Below are 13,866 nucleotides of genomic sequence, written 5' to 3'. Positions count from 1 at the left end.
CAAGATGGCATAGTGGGTGGCCAAATGGAGATGCATACTCAGGTTTCTTGGATGCTAAGCCTGCGCACACTCTTGGGCATCACACACACAACTGCACCTCGACCTTTGCTACCAGGGCTCTGAAACGTCTCAATGGCTTGTATGGCTTTGGCAAACTACAATTTCTATTTTATTTTATTTTTATAAAAGTCAAAGCCTCACCAGATGTGGTTTATACCAAAAAAAGATATTTCTGGCACTGGGTACTATCTGTCTTTGTGAATGTGACTCAAAAAATAAGTGAACGATATAATGTTTCACTTGGTAAAGCAGCTTGCCATTTTCTACATATATATTAACTGACTTTCATGTCACAACAGCCTGGAAGAAGAGTCGTCATCAATTTATAAATGAGAATACTAAGGCTTCATTTAGGGACCTTCTTTCCTTGAAGGGGCAGAAACCCCGGGACTGACCCCGGGTCTTTTGAACCTAATTTTAGTGGTCCAAACACACTGCTACATGAGTGTGAATAACATCTGAAAACTAGCTTAGAGCATGCAGGTGAGGTTTAATTGCAGACTCTTTGCTTGTAGCAGCCTTTTCTTTTAGATTCATAGTTCAAAGTTCCTACTCTGTAATATGACCCCATTCTTCAGTGATGCTTTCTAAATGTTCAAGCTGTTCTGAATTTCAAAAGTTTTGCAACTTTGGAAGCTGAGTTCCAGTGAATTCTTCGGCAGGTTTTTCTTTTAAAACTTTGTTTTTCTCCATATACTCTTTGTAATCATGGCAATTACTTTAATTGAAAGTTCCAATTACAAAGTTTTTCTAATTACAGGTCTATAAACAAAATATAAAAATATCCATTAGGCACATCCAGTTAGGTTTTCTTTTTATTTATCTCCCCTCTCCCTTTGTCAGTGTTCCCCTTGCCTCAGGTTAAGGGCTGGGCTCTTCACTATTATTGTGAGATGTCCTTCCTGCAAAGGCCCTGAAACAGGCTATCTGTGGAAAAGAAAAAGACAGCTGTGCTTTCTGTGCCCAACGCCATTCATGATGCTCAGATATGGCTGTGCCTGGAAGGGTTCAATGAACTTTTTAAAAAATATATACCACATTCAAATAATGTTTTTGCAAAAAAAACCTGGCAACAGGAAATGTCAACATCGTTAATCATATATTAAGTTTCATTAAAATTAAAACTCTGAAATAATTAGCTTCTGCTGCTTCCCAAGTGGTAATTATAGACCATCAGGAAGTATCACACTCTCTTGAATTTCCTCCTTTAAACATTAAATGCTAAAGATAAAACATTATTTAAAAAATAATTTTTTAGATTTTAACTATGGGAATATAAACAATACTTCCTGGGCACTGGGCTAATCAAATCTCTCATAATTCAGGAAATTTGAATTTTACTTCACTCAGTGGTGAAATTAAGATGTTAATTGTAAGGCCAACTGGCCCGAGGCAGGGGAACACAATCAGATTCACAGGTTGCATCAGACCGAAACTCTCCGGACCACCCAGTTCCAGAAACTGACCGGGGACTTTCCGGACCACCCAGTTCCAGGAACTGACCTGGGGACTTTGCACCCGGCCCAGCCTTCCCGCCTTTCGAGGGGCGGGACTAACGGTCCCCCAGGATACCCGAAAAGACCACCAAATAAGGAATACCCTGTGCCCTCCCAGATTCACCACACCCCTTTCCGTTCGTCCCCTATAAAATCTTGCCCAACCCTCGCCCAGGTACGACTTCTCTGGCCCCTTTCTCTCGGACCAGTGAACCTCGCCCGGGAACGCTCCCTAATAAAGCTCACTTGAAGCTTTCCTCTGTTTCGTGGTGCCGTTTGTTAAGATCCGACCTTACATTAATAAGTGACATTTCAAATGAAAGAGTTCAGAAGCATAAAAATATCTATATTTAAATTTTTGAAGATTTTTCTTTCATTTAAAATTCAGCATTTATCTTCCATTCCCAATTATTATTTAACATTATTTATTCAACGCTAGTTAGAAAACGTATGTGTTAGATTACTCTATTTTAGGAATCCTTCAGCGGGTTTCTTTTTCTACCCCACTTCCATATCTTTAAGTATATAATCTATAACCTTCAGTTTCTTCTCTCATGATCCCCAGTTATTCTCGCAAAATGAATTACACCATGGGGGCATAATAAATTTATCAAGATGGTACATATTATCTCAATGAACAGTGTATTGTTAAATAATACTAAATAGTATTATAACAGTATTAAAAACAACATTGTTTTTACATGGAAATTATTGCCCATTAAAAAAGAGTAGCTGCTCAGTCCTGATGTGTGAAACACTATAAGACACAAAGAGAGAAAAACAGATTGTGACCCTTGTTCTCAGGGAGTTTTTGATTTTGATGGGACAACATAAAAATAGAAATGCTGATAGCACCAGCAGAAGGCCAAATCTGCCATTAAAGAGATGAAATGGCCTTGAATTTGTGGAAAGGGGGCAAAGGAGTGAGATGCAGGTGGGGTACCTCAGCCCAGGTCCCTGGGAAAATGCAAATATCCTTACAATGAGTAAAGGCTCAAAACAGAAAGAAAACAGCATGTAGTGAGTGCCTAACTGATATCAAGCAAGGTTCTAAGTGCTCTACATTAACACTGTGTGAGTAGAAAGAGCTAGACTAGTTGGTGCACAAGGAGAGAAGATGACAAGAGAGGAATCATGGCCTGAGCTAGGGATTTTGTAATCACTTGACGAGAGGTAGAGGTGAAATCATAGGAATGACTCTCTGCCAAAGCTGAGAGTAGGAAATGAGAAAGAACAAGATTTGAATATTGCCTGTCTCTGTAAGTGGGCAATGAAAAGGGTATGAGAAATTGAATATATGAATGGACAAAAGCCAGATCATATATAAAAACAGAATTCAGACCCACAAAGTGCAGCAAGCTGACCAAAAAACCAACCTCTTATCTATGATAACTAGCCCAGGAATCCAGCCTGTACAGGTCAGACATATAGAAAGTGAGACTACTATCTCTAGTGACAATCCACAAAGCCAAACAATAACTTCTGCCACCAAAACGACCAGGACTTGATTAATAACTGATAGCTTCCCTAATTTTTGTCCATGCTTCCAACTTAGAATCAATCAGAGAGAGATAAATATGCTCCCTTAGTCCATCACATAGGATGCCTCACTTCTAACAAAGTTAGCTCACCTCCAGCATCCCCAGGCCAACAGCTTCCAATAAGGGCACACCTGAAGCCTTCCTTTTTCCACTGTAAAGCTTTCCCCCTCCTCTGCTTGACTTTGAGCCTCTACCAAATGCAACTGATGGTGACTGACTCCCTTACTATAGTAAGCTCTGAATTTGGTTGGTCTTAATTTATTTCCACAAGATTATTGCCATAGACAGAGATGGTTAGCTTTGGAAAAGGCAAGAGAAATCTCTTCCTCTGAATAAAAATGGGAGGAGGGAAGGATGAGTGAAGACACCTGGGAATTCTGTGTTGGCAAGAAAGCTGAAGGAGTTTTACAGAGGTGGAAGCCATTTCTCAATTAAAGTAATCTCTAAACAGAGATTCAGGAGAAGTAAGGTTGGGGCTGTAAGTGAGTGAAAGGAGTTTAGAACTGGGGAAAGACGAGGGGGAGCCAATAAGAAATGGGTAAAATGCTCAGAGCAATCTACAGACTTAATGCAATCCCTATCAAAATAACCATGGCATTTTTCATAGAACTAGAACAAATAACCCTCAAATTTATATGGAATCAAAAAATTCCCTGAATAGCCAAAGTAATTTTGAGAAAAAAGTACAAAACTGGAGGTGTAAAGCCCCCAGAGTTCAGACTATACTACAAAGCTACAGTAATCAGAACAGTATGGCACTGGAACAAAAACAGGCACATAGATCAATGGAACAGAATAGAGAGCCCAGAAATAAACCCACACAATTGTGGTCAATTAATCTATGACAAAGGAGGCAAGAATAAACAACGAGGAAAAGATATTCTCTTCAGTGGGTGGTGCTGGGAAAACTGGACAGCTACATGTAAAAGAGTGAAATGAAAACATTTTCTTATACAATATACAAAAATAAACTCAAAATAGATTGGAGACCTAAATGTAAGACCAGATACCATAAAGCTCCTAGAAGAAACCATAAAGCTCCTAGAAGAAAGCATAAAGCAGAACACACTTTGACATAAATAGATGCAATATTTTTTTGGATCTGTCTCCTAAAGCAAAGGAAACAAAAGCAAAAATAAACAAATGAGACCTTATTACACTTCAAAGCTTTTGCACAGCAAAGGAAACCACTGACAAAACAAAAAGATTACCTACTGAATGGAAGAAAATATTTGAATGTGATATGAACAATAAGGGGTTAATATCTGAAATATATAAACAGCTCATACAACTCAACATCAAAAAAAAATAACCCAATTAAAAAATGGGCAGAAGTCCTGAACAGATATTTTTCCAAAAGGACATGCAGATGGCCAACAGGCACATAAAAAGATGCTCAACGTCACTAGTCACTAGAGAAATGCAAATCAAAACCATGAGACACCTCACACCTGTCAGAACAGTTATCATCAAAAAGAACACAAATAACAAACATTGGCAGGCTTTCCTGGTGGCGCAGTGGTTAAGAATCCTCCTGCCAATGCAGGGGACATGGGTTCGAGCCCTGGGTCCGGGAAGATCCCACATGCCACGGAGCAACTAAGCCTGTGCACCACAACTACTGAGCCTGTGCTCTAGAGCCTGAGAGCCACAACTACTGAAGCCCGCGCGCCTAGAGCCCGTGCTCTGCAACAAGAGAAGCCCCCGCAATGAGAAGCCTGCACACCTCAGCGAAGAGTAGCCCCTGCTCACCACAACTAGAAAAGCCGGCACGCAGCAACAAAGACCCAATGCAGCCAAAAAAACCCCCCCAAAAAACATTGGCGAGGATGTGAAGTAAAGGGAACCCTTGTACACTGTTGGTGGGAATGATGTAAATTGATGCAGCCACTATGGAAAACAGTATGGAGGTTTCTCTAAAACAGAACTACCATGTAACCCAGCAATTCCACTCCTGTGTATATATCCAAAGAAAACAAAACCACTAATTCAAAAACATACATGTACCCCAGTGTCCACAGCAGCATTATTCAAAATAGCCAAGATACAGAAGCAACCTAAGTAACCATCAACAGATGAATGGATAAAGAGGATGTGAGATATATATATATATATATATATATATATATATATATATATATATATATATCCCATTATCCCATTATATATATAACTCAGTCATAAAAAAGAATGGGGTTTTGCCATTTGCAACAACATGGACAGACCTGGAGGGTATTATGCTTAGTGAAATAAGTCAGATGGAGATAGACAAATACTGTATGTTATCACGTGGATGTGGCATCTAAAAATTAAAACTAATGAATATAACAAAACAGAAACAGACTCACAGATATAGAAAACTAGTGGTTACCGGTGGGGAAAGGGAAGTGGGGAGGGGCAAGATAGGGTTAAGGCATTAAGAGGTACAAACTAATATGTATAAAGTAAATAAGCTACAAGGATATATTGTACAACATAGGGAATATAGCCAATATTTTATAATAACCTTAAATGGAGTATAATCTATAAAAATATTTAATCGTTATGTTGTATACTCCAAATGAATATAATATTGTAAATCAATTATACTTCAATTAAAAAAATGGGTAAATTGGCTCTTTTTTGTTTAATATAGTGGATTAAACGTAAGTGCTATCCCCTCTCTTTCTAGAGATTCTAGAATATTTTGTAATAAATGGATATTGGCATTAAAAAAGGAAAAAAACACATCAAGAAAGTTATAAAGGAAATAGGTTCACTGTGAGCTAAAACAGAGAAACTAGGAGAGAATGTAAAATAAAAGTTCTAGAGCCAGGTTTTGCTTTTACTCCACATTTCATCATTACTGTTTGTTTAGTACATTAGGAATCTATTTGTAGTACCAGGTGCTCTAGGCTTTAAAATTCTTTCATGTTTCCTTGGGGGTGGGGGTGTAGACAAACTTTTCTCTTTCTCTTTAGACAGTCAGAAAAGTGCTCAGATGTCAAATATGAAGCCAAAAACCAAGTCTTCTAAATTTGGGAGCAATACTGATTTAGAAACACAGTTGGGCTTGTCAATATAAACCATGGTAGATCAAAGTGAATATAAATAAAGGAAAAAACTTGTAGTTTAAGGAGAGGATAAAAAATGGATGAAAAACTTCCTTATTTTGGAGCAAAGTTAAATGGAACTTAAAAGGGGACTGCAAACACCTGCAATGAACTTATGTCCCTTAATAAAAAGAACAGTCAAAAAAAAAATACTCTGTTATGGCCTATATGGGAAAAGAATCTAAAAAGGAGTGGATATATGTATATGTATAACAGATTCACTTTGCTGTACACCTGAAACTAGCACAATGTTGTAAATCAACTATACTCCAAAAAAACCTAAAATTTAAAAAAGAACAGTCAACATTTATTGTGCATTTATTATATGACAGATATGAAAGGTACTTGTATTAACATATTTAGTCCTTACAGAAACCTTTCAAGTAGGACATAACTGTCTTCATTATATAGCTGAAGAAAATGTGGTATAGTAAAACTGAGAAACTTGCCCAAAATTGCAATTCTCCTAAGTAATACAGCCAAATTCAAACCCAGGAAATTTGGCTCCTACAGTCCATGTTCTTATTCCTATAATATGAAAGGAAGGAAAGTAAAGAAGGAATATTGCTCAGTCACAAAAGCAATTTAAAAAGCTTTTCCTCTAGTGTCATTGTTATCTATCACCAATACCCTTTGGGGACAATCTAATGACACCCTTAGAGCTTGGGTTTTGACATTTAATAGAATCCTCCATGAAAGGAACCATGGCTCATTAGAGAGTAGACAGTACCATGTCCCAGAGCCAGAAAATTCAAAATGGGACTAAACAGCTTCTTGCTGCCAGAATGCAAGGCTGCTCTCAGAGATATCTGGAATAATGTCCAAAAGACATTGCACATGTACAAAAGACAGCTCCTACTAGCCAAGAATAAAAATTGGGGCATTAAAAGGGAAAACAATGATTAAAGTCTGTTGGAACAAGTTGTATCTGTTAAGATAGCTCTAAGGTCATGACACTAAATGAGAAAGTACAAAATACTAGGAGGTGATTGTCAGTGCCTAAAGAGGTCTCACAATACTATCTTCTGGAAATGTATATTGATGATACAAATGATATATGTCCTATACTGGAGCTGCAACTGAGTTATTAATAGAAATATAGATATAGCTATGGATATAGTGTATTATTTTAAGTAAGTAAATAATGGATCAGAGGAAGAAATTCAGAAGATGTGAAAAACATAAAATAGAGAAGCCAGCTTTGTAATAGAGAAATTGTAAAATTTAGAAAATATACATAAAGTGTGTGTGTGAAGGGATGCCCTATTACGGCCCTTACTATACTTTCTGTAGCCAAACCTTAGTGGTGTAGGCCACCCCTTATTAGAGAACCACTGTGGTAACTTATACATTAATTACCCAGCCTAAAATATTACACGTGTTACATTTTAAACAGACCCAAGTCCATTCACATTAGGGTGAAAGGAAATTACTGGGTTCAGAATAGTGGGGATTATATACATAGACCGAGTTGGTCCATCCCCTTCATGCTTCAGACCAAATGGGCACAGGCTAAAATGGACAGGCAGATTTCTGGGCAAGAGTGGGCCCAACCAGGGCAGTAGTCACCCAGACACAGAACTGATTTAGAAGGATGACAGGCAAGTGGGAGGAAGTCCAGGAGCAAGGGCTGCTGTAATTATCTGGATAGAATAGGTGGCAAGCGTCCATCAATACGTTTAGAAGTCAATGACAGCCCACCCAAAATTTTATGTTTACTCAGCTTGTTTAATGAGGGTTTACAGAAGTTAGTTACCATGTTATGGGAATTGGGCCTGAGATGGAAGAGAAGCAGGGTGCAAACTCGTTCTGTGTGAATTTATCCAGGAGGTGTGGTAAAGAAAAGTCCCTTTTCTAGTAAGTGTCTAATGATCTCTCTAATAAGTGGGCCAGTAACAATCCAAAACAACTGACGTAGGATTTCTCCAGGAGAGGAGAGACAGCTGTAGCTGTAAAATGAAAAATGGAGGCCTGTCATCTGAATGGGTGAATGTCCCAAGGTGAGCAGGTGTTCTGTGTGGGAGCAGCAGTGGGAGGTAAGCTCCAGCATCTCTACTGGTCCCTGAGGATGTGACACGTGGGCAACTTCACAGTGCATGGTTACCTCTTGCAGGAATGGTGTAAAATAATAATTAGGGGCACTAGTGAATCATAAAATAGCCAAAACACAGGATGTATACAATCTAAACTGGCAGTTGAAGCCATTCTTGACTCTCCAGTGTTGCCCCAGAGGCCAATGAAATATAATTTCTTAGTGAAAACTAGAAATTTTGCCTTTTACTCCTTCAGGTAATCAAGTGACGTGGAGGTTTATATTTATAAAGACTGAATCAGCAATTTAAAACACACTGGGAAATGATGGAAAGTACACATAAATTCAGTACAGAGAGACAGAGAAATAGGTCCAAGTCACTTACTGAGGTCAAAAGATCTTGCTTCTGGGCATAACAACTGAGGTTGGTTGAAATGCACTTTGGAAGATAAGTTTAGAGCAGTTATTTTATTGATTTGTATGGAAAACTATAATCAAGGGTATCATTATTCTACTATTAGAGTATTATCGAAGCTAAGTAATAAAAAGAGGAAGAGAAATAAAATAAGAAGTCAGGAAAAAATAAATTACAAATAGGACATTATTTATAAGGAGATACATTTTTTTAGAAAGACATATAAAAGTTGGGAAAACACTGAGTGGGCAGTATGATTTGGAGTGGGACTCTTTCAGAGGACAGAAAGGTATCTAGGCTAGTTAGTAGAGACAAAATGAATTAAAGTAATATATTTAGAAAAGAGTACACTGGATGAGGAGACCTTGGAAAGAGGCTGTCAAAACAGTGTGAAGCCACGAACAGACTGCAGAATGTCTTGTACTCTTTCAACTTTCAGGAGTGAGGAGAGGTACAAACACAGAAGGAGCTTAATTACAAGGTAGTTAGATCTCAGCAAAGGTTGCACCGAGCAAGCAGCATTTGCTCAGCAAGGAGAAGAACATAAAGAGAAAACTCTGTGAGTGAAGTAAATGTTAATTGGAAGCTGAGCACCATGTGACCTCCTCAGTGCCACCTTGAGGGTAGATAGAGTCTAGAAAGGTTATGACGGGAAAAGGTCATGAGAGGAGGACTGCAACTTTGTACAGAAGGAGTAAGTTGAGACTGGCATGCTAGAGCTTCTGCAGATTGGCAGTTTTGCCTTCTGGTCTATGTCAGCTCCAGCGTACTCAGTGGGTGCATCTCCAAATGACGTCACTTATTTTACTGGGGGCATTCTTGCCTGGAGGAACCTAGGACTGAAGAACATGGAACTCACTCTCTGCAGGCTGCTGGGAGGTTGGAGCAATGGTTGAGGCTGCCCTGTGGGCAAGGATGGGTGGAACTAGGAGTCAACCAGTTTAAGAACTGGCAGCATGGTTGAGACACAAGATCCAAGGAGGCAAGTAAGACTACATCATGCTTCAGGAAGTATCACAGACACATTGGTCATGGTCTAGCAAATGGATAAAAAGAAAATTAAAACAGAAGGGGCTGATAGTATAGGAGGAGGTTTAGGGAAGCGGGAGACTGAATATGCAAATCAGTAATGGCCAGTCCATATATATATTTGTGTGTGTATGTGTGTGTGTGTATATATATATATATATATATATATATATATATACAGTAGAACTCTGAGTCACAACCTGCAGCAACCTGCCCAGGAAACCAACTTCTTGTCTCTAATAACCAGCCCAGCCTGCTATAAGGCAGACTTGTAAGAAGTAGGACTGCTATCTCTAGTAATAATCCAGGAGGCTAAACAATAACTTCTGAAACCAAAATGGCCATAACTTAATAACTGGTAGCCTCCCTAACTTTTGTCCCTACTTCCAATTTAGGACCAACCAGAGAAAGCCAAGTATGTACCCCTAACCCATCATGCAGGATGCCTGCATCTAGTTAGCCCACCTCCAGCTCCCCCAGGCCAACAGCCTCCAGTTAGGCCACACCACTATGAAGCTTGCCCCCTCCTCTGCCTGCCTCTGAGTCTCTGCTAAAGCACAAATGACTGAGGCGAACTGACTCGCCATAGCAAGCTCTGAATAAATAGCATCTGTTTTCATGTTTACTTCACTCATTCTCATATGTTTGTCCTCTTTGTTTACCTCCACAGAACCAAAGACTAACTAAAATCAAGATAAAGAGTAGATTCAGGATAAGTGCCAAAGTGGGGGGAATAGGAAGCTAGCTGTGAATAGAGAAGGGGGATTCTGCACTCTTAGGAACGGACAGGGAGAGGGCTGACATTTATATATTGCTTGTTATGAGCTTCCTGCAGCTTGGTTATGGGTTTATACAACTTACTGAAGCCTCATAAAACCCTGTGAGAGAGATTTTTTTTAATCCACCACTTTTAAGGGAAATAAAACTAAAATAGTTTTCATGACTTATCAGGAGTGAAGTGGCGACCAAGGCCAGGTTTCCTCTTTCCACTCTGTCAGGCCACTCCCCCAAACCTCCTCTGACTTTCCCACTGCACTTCTGACCACAGAAAATCACTATGTTTGTCTCATGAACTATGGTGTAACTCCTTGTTCAGTCCTTTGTTGTTCTGCAAAAAGGTGATGAATGACATAATTATGTTAATATCTTGCCCAAGTTTACAGAGTCAGTAAGTGGTAGAATATAGATTTGAATCCAGATCTTTCAAATTTCAAAGTCCATGGTCTTTCACTACATTAGGCTACCTGGGAGGTGCAGTAGTTTGCTAGCAGGTGCAAAGGCAAAGTGGACATTAAATTTATTGACCTGAGGTGGTTAAAAACAGTAAGGTTAGGGTACTGGAAGTAAATTTTACAGTTACTAAGGACAGTGGCAAGGGATGGGACTGGTCGCTGGAAGATCTATTAGCCAGGCACAAAAGAAGGAGCGAGAGAGTCCTGGTAGAAGGTAACGTTGCCTATGGTGATAAGGAGACAGTGGCCGATGTAAGAAAAGTTCATCAAATTAAAATGAGAATGACTGAGGGAAGATGGTGGGGCAATGGACTGTCCCACTGGAGACTGGGACTGGATTGGGGTGTAAGGAATTGCAGTTGCCCTGCCTCCACCCTGTGCTTTGGATAGAGGAGAAAAAGCAAAAGCTTCTCAGGATGTTAGGAGGAAGCCAGACGCCACCCGGGCAGATATACAAAAGTGCCTATTACAAGGCTGAGAATGTAGGAGAACAGAAATGCAAGACATAGGGGAAGAGACTGTAGAAGAGAGAAAGATCTGGAGGGGCTGCAAGTTCTGGAAAAGAGAGTTGCATGTAGGGGTGCAACAAAGTAATCAGGGTAGTGATTCCAACTACTCAGGGGAAAGGAAGCAGGAGCATAGCTGGTAATTGGGAGAATATGTTCTAGATGGAGGGAGAAACAATGTTGGGTCAGCCGGATTTAGTTATTGACTGAGATAGAAGAAATAACCAGACTGATATTCCAGTTGTATGAGTTAAAAAATCAAAATTAGATTAAATTATAGCTTCCCCCAAATGAAAAGAGGCATAATTCGAAGGCCTCCAACTTTTTTGTTGAAAACTACCAATATCTGGCAATGTTTGCTAAAAGGCCCTGGGTATTTTGTCTTCAGGAAGTCATCATATTTTGACCTTTACAAAATTACTTTCTAGGTTCTGGGGTTTGCCATGTAAAGTACTCAGCAGTCTTCATTACAGGTGACGTGAGAGAGAGGGGTAGAGGCATTCCACTGAGGAAGTATGAGTCACTGGACCCTTACCCACAGAATGTTTATATTTGTCATGTAACAGGATTAGCACAAGGTATTGATGAAGATGGAGTGATCAGGAGGAAGATGACGACCTGCTGTTTTTCTACTGCTTTCCTTATAATCCCAATATAATTTTTCTCCCAAATTCAGTCTGGGAAACAAACATATTTAGGAACACCTATCTAACATGAAGGAAAAAATCTAAAATGTATACTGATTTCTCTCTTGTATCCTTTGTTCTGTATAATACTGTTGCCTGGTAATTAAACTATAATGTATCATGGGTTAAAACCCCCAAAATTTCAATTGTCTTTTCCAGATTTTTTTTTTCTGTCAGACATTGAACCCTCAAGGCAAAATATCCAGGATAAAAACTCACATATACATTAGGAGGCTGTGGTTGATCTTTGAAGCTAGAAAAGAGGGGCACTTTGACTAATGCTTTCCAAAGGGAAAAATAACATTTAAAATTCATTATAAGCTCTAAGTTATAATAACCATTGTAATTTTATGGCCTCACTTCGGCTTTACAGCAACATGTACATAAAAATAAGCCTCTTACTTCTCTGCCCCCTCTTGGTACTTTTCTACATTCTCCTACCAACCTCAAAAAATAAAGTAGGGCTCAGGGAAGAGTTGGATGAGGAGATTTATGTGGATAAAACCATGCTGTGACTGCTGTGCAGTCAGAAGTGACCCTAGGGAAATGTTATTTAATGTACTTGAAGAGAAAAAATACAGAAATATAATGGTAAAGTTGTTGTAATTTCTGGATTAAAAATAAATTTTGTGCTAAATTGGGACAGATTGAGGAGACCTGTGTCTTCTCATAGACATGCTTATTTATTTAATCCCTAATTTTAAGTGGGAATTTTTCCTGAGATGTGTGTTTAACTTCTAATTGAAATAACAACTAGCATGGTGTCCTTTGTCCATTGGGGCCTTCATTTTTGCCAAGCTCATTATGGAACAAATCAAAACCTCATACACAGTGGTGTCCAGGATGCAGATTGTTACAAAATTTCATTTTGTCAACCACTCCTTTGTACAGAATATGCCCAAACTGTAAAGTGAATTAAATCATTACTCATTTTTATTCCCTTGGTCTAAATAAAAGTAAGAGCATCAGTGGACAGTGAGTCATGTCTCAGTTTAACCCAGTGGGAAGTTGGGTGACCATGTGTGTTTATGATATTTTTCTCTCCACTCACCAGGACCCTCTTTAACTTTCTCACCCACTCCCTAAAAGAGAATTTTTAAATTTTTGTTTGTTACCTCTTACCGACATTTATTTTGACAATTTTTTTCTGAGAGCCCATCCTCATCCTCTCCCATGATGTCCACGGCTGAAAATATCAATGCAACGAGAATGGCAAAGCAGCACACCAGTGCAAAGATGACGATGCACTTCTGCTGGGACTGCAAGAGAGAAAGAAGAAAAAGAAAAGTAAGTAAAGCACCTTTTGCTTAGGAAACTCAAGATGCGGCAGCTTTTCAAAGTTCCAGGCAAAACCCTTTGGGGAATAATTAGTTTTGTCACTGCCAGAGAAGGGCCGCTCTCTGGGTGAAATGCCTAAGACCTTTATGCTTATTCCTCAACATAGCTTTCAAATCCCTGCCAAATATGTTAGAATCTATTAAATAATTTAGATGCTGCATCAAGATTTCCAAACGAATTTGCTCTTCTTTCTAATCAAAAGTAGTCCAGAACAGATCACTACAAGACCCATTATTGCAAATTAAACATGAAACACAGGGTGGCTCAATAATTATTCTCTGTCCCCTGTTATTACCACCATTTTCCAAACTCTATGCAAACTGCATTCAAACTCTGTATCTTCTTGCTTTTCCCATCTCATCTTGCTCTAAGATATTTATGGCATGATGACTTCAGGAAAGATGCCCTTGTGGTCAGTATGAATTCTGCACTTTGATCA

At 39.0% G+C, this 13,866-nt stretch overlaps 1 protein-coding gene across 1 annotated transcript in view; it reads right to left on the bottom strand.

Annotated features, from left to right (window-relative positions):
* Positions 1 to 13,866, bottom strand: part of PLD5 (phospholipase D family member 5) — a 474,308-nt gene that overhangs the window by 258,845 nt on the left and 201,597 nt on the right. The window contains exon 2 of the mRNA XM_060142072.1: positions 13,212 to 13,348. Within this exon, the coding sequence (XP_059998055.1) occupies positions 13,212 to 13,348 (137 nt within the window). The remainder of the gene's footprint in view (positions 1 to 13,211; positions 13,349 to 13,866) is intronic.

The sequence above is a fragment of the Lagenorhynchus albirostris genome, chromosome 2 (assembly GCF_949774975.1).
Source record: "Lagenorhynchus albirostris chromosome 2, mLagAlb1.1, whole genome shotgun sequence".
In the NCBI taxonomy this organism is placed as follows: Eukaryota; Metazoa; Chordata; class Mammalia; order Artiodactyla; family Delphinidae; genus Lagenorhynchus; species Lagenorhynchus albirostris.
The sequence above is the reverse complement of the archived record's forward strand: the minus strand, read 5'-3'. Positions and strand labels throughout refer to the sequence as shown.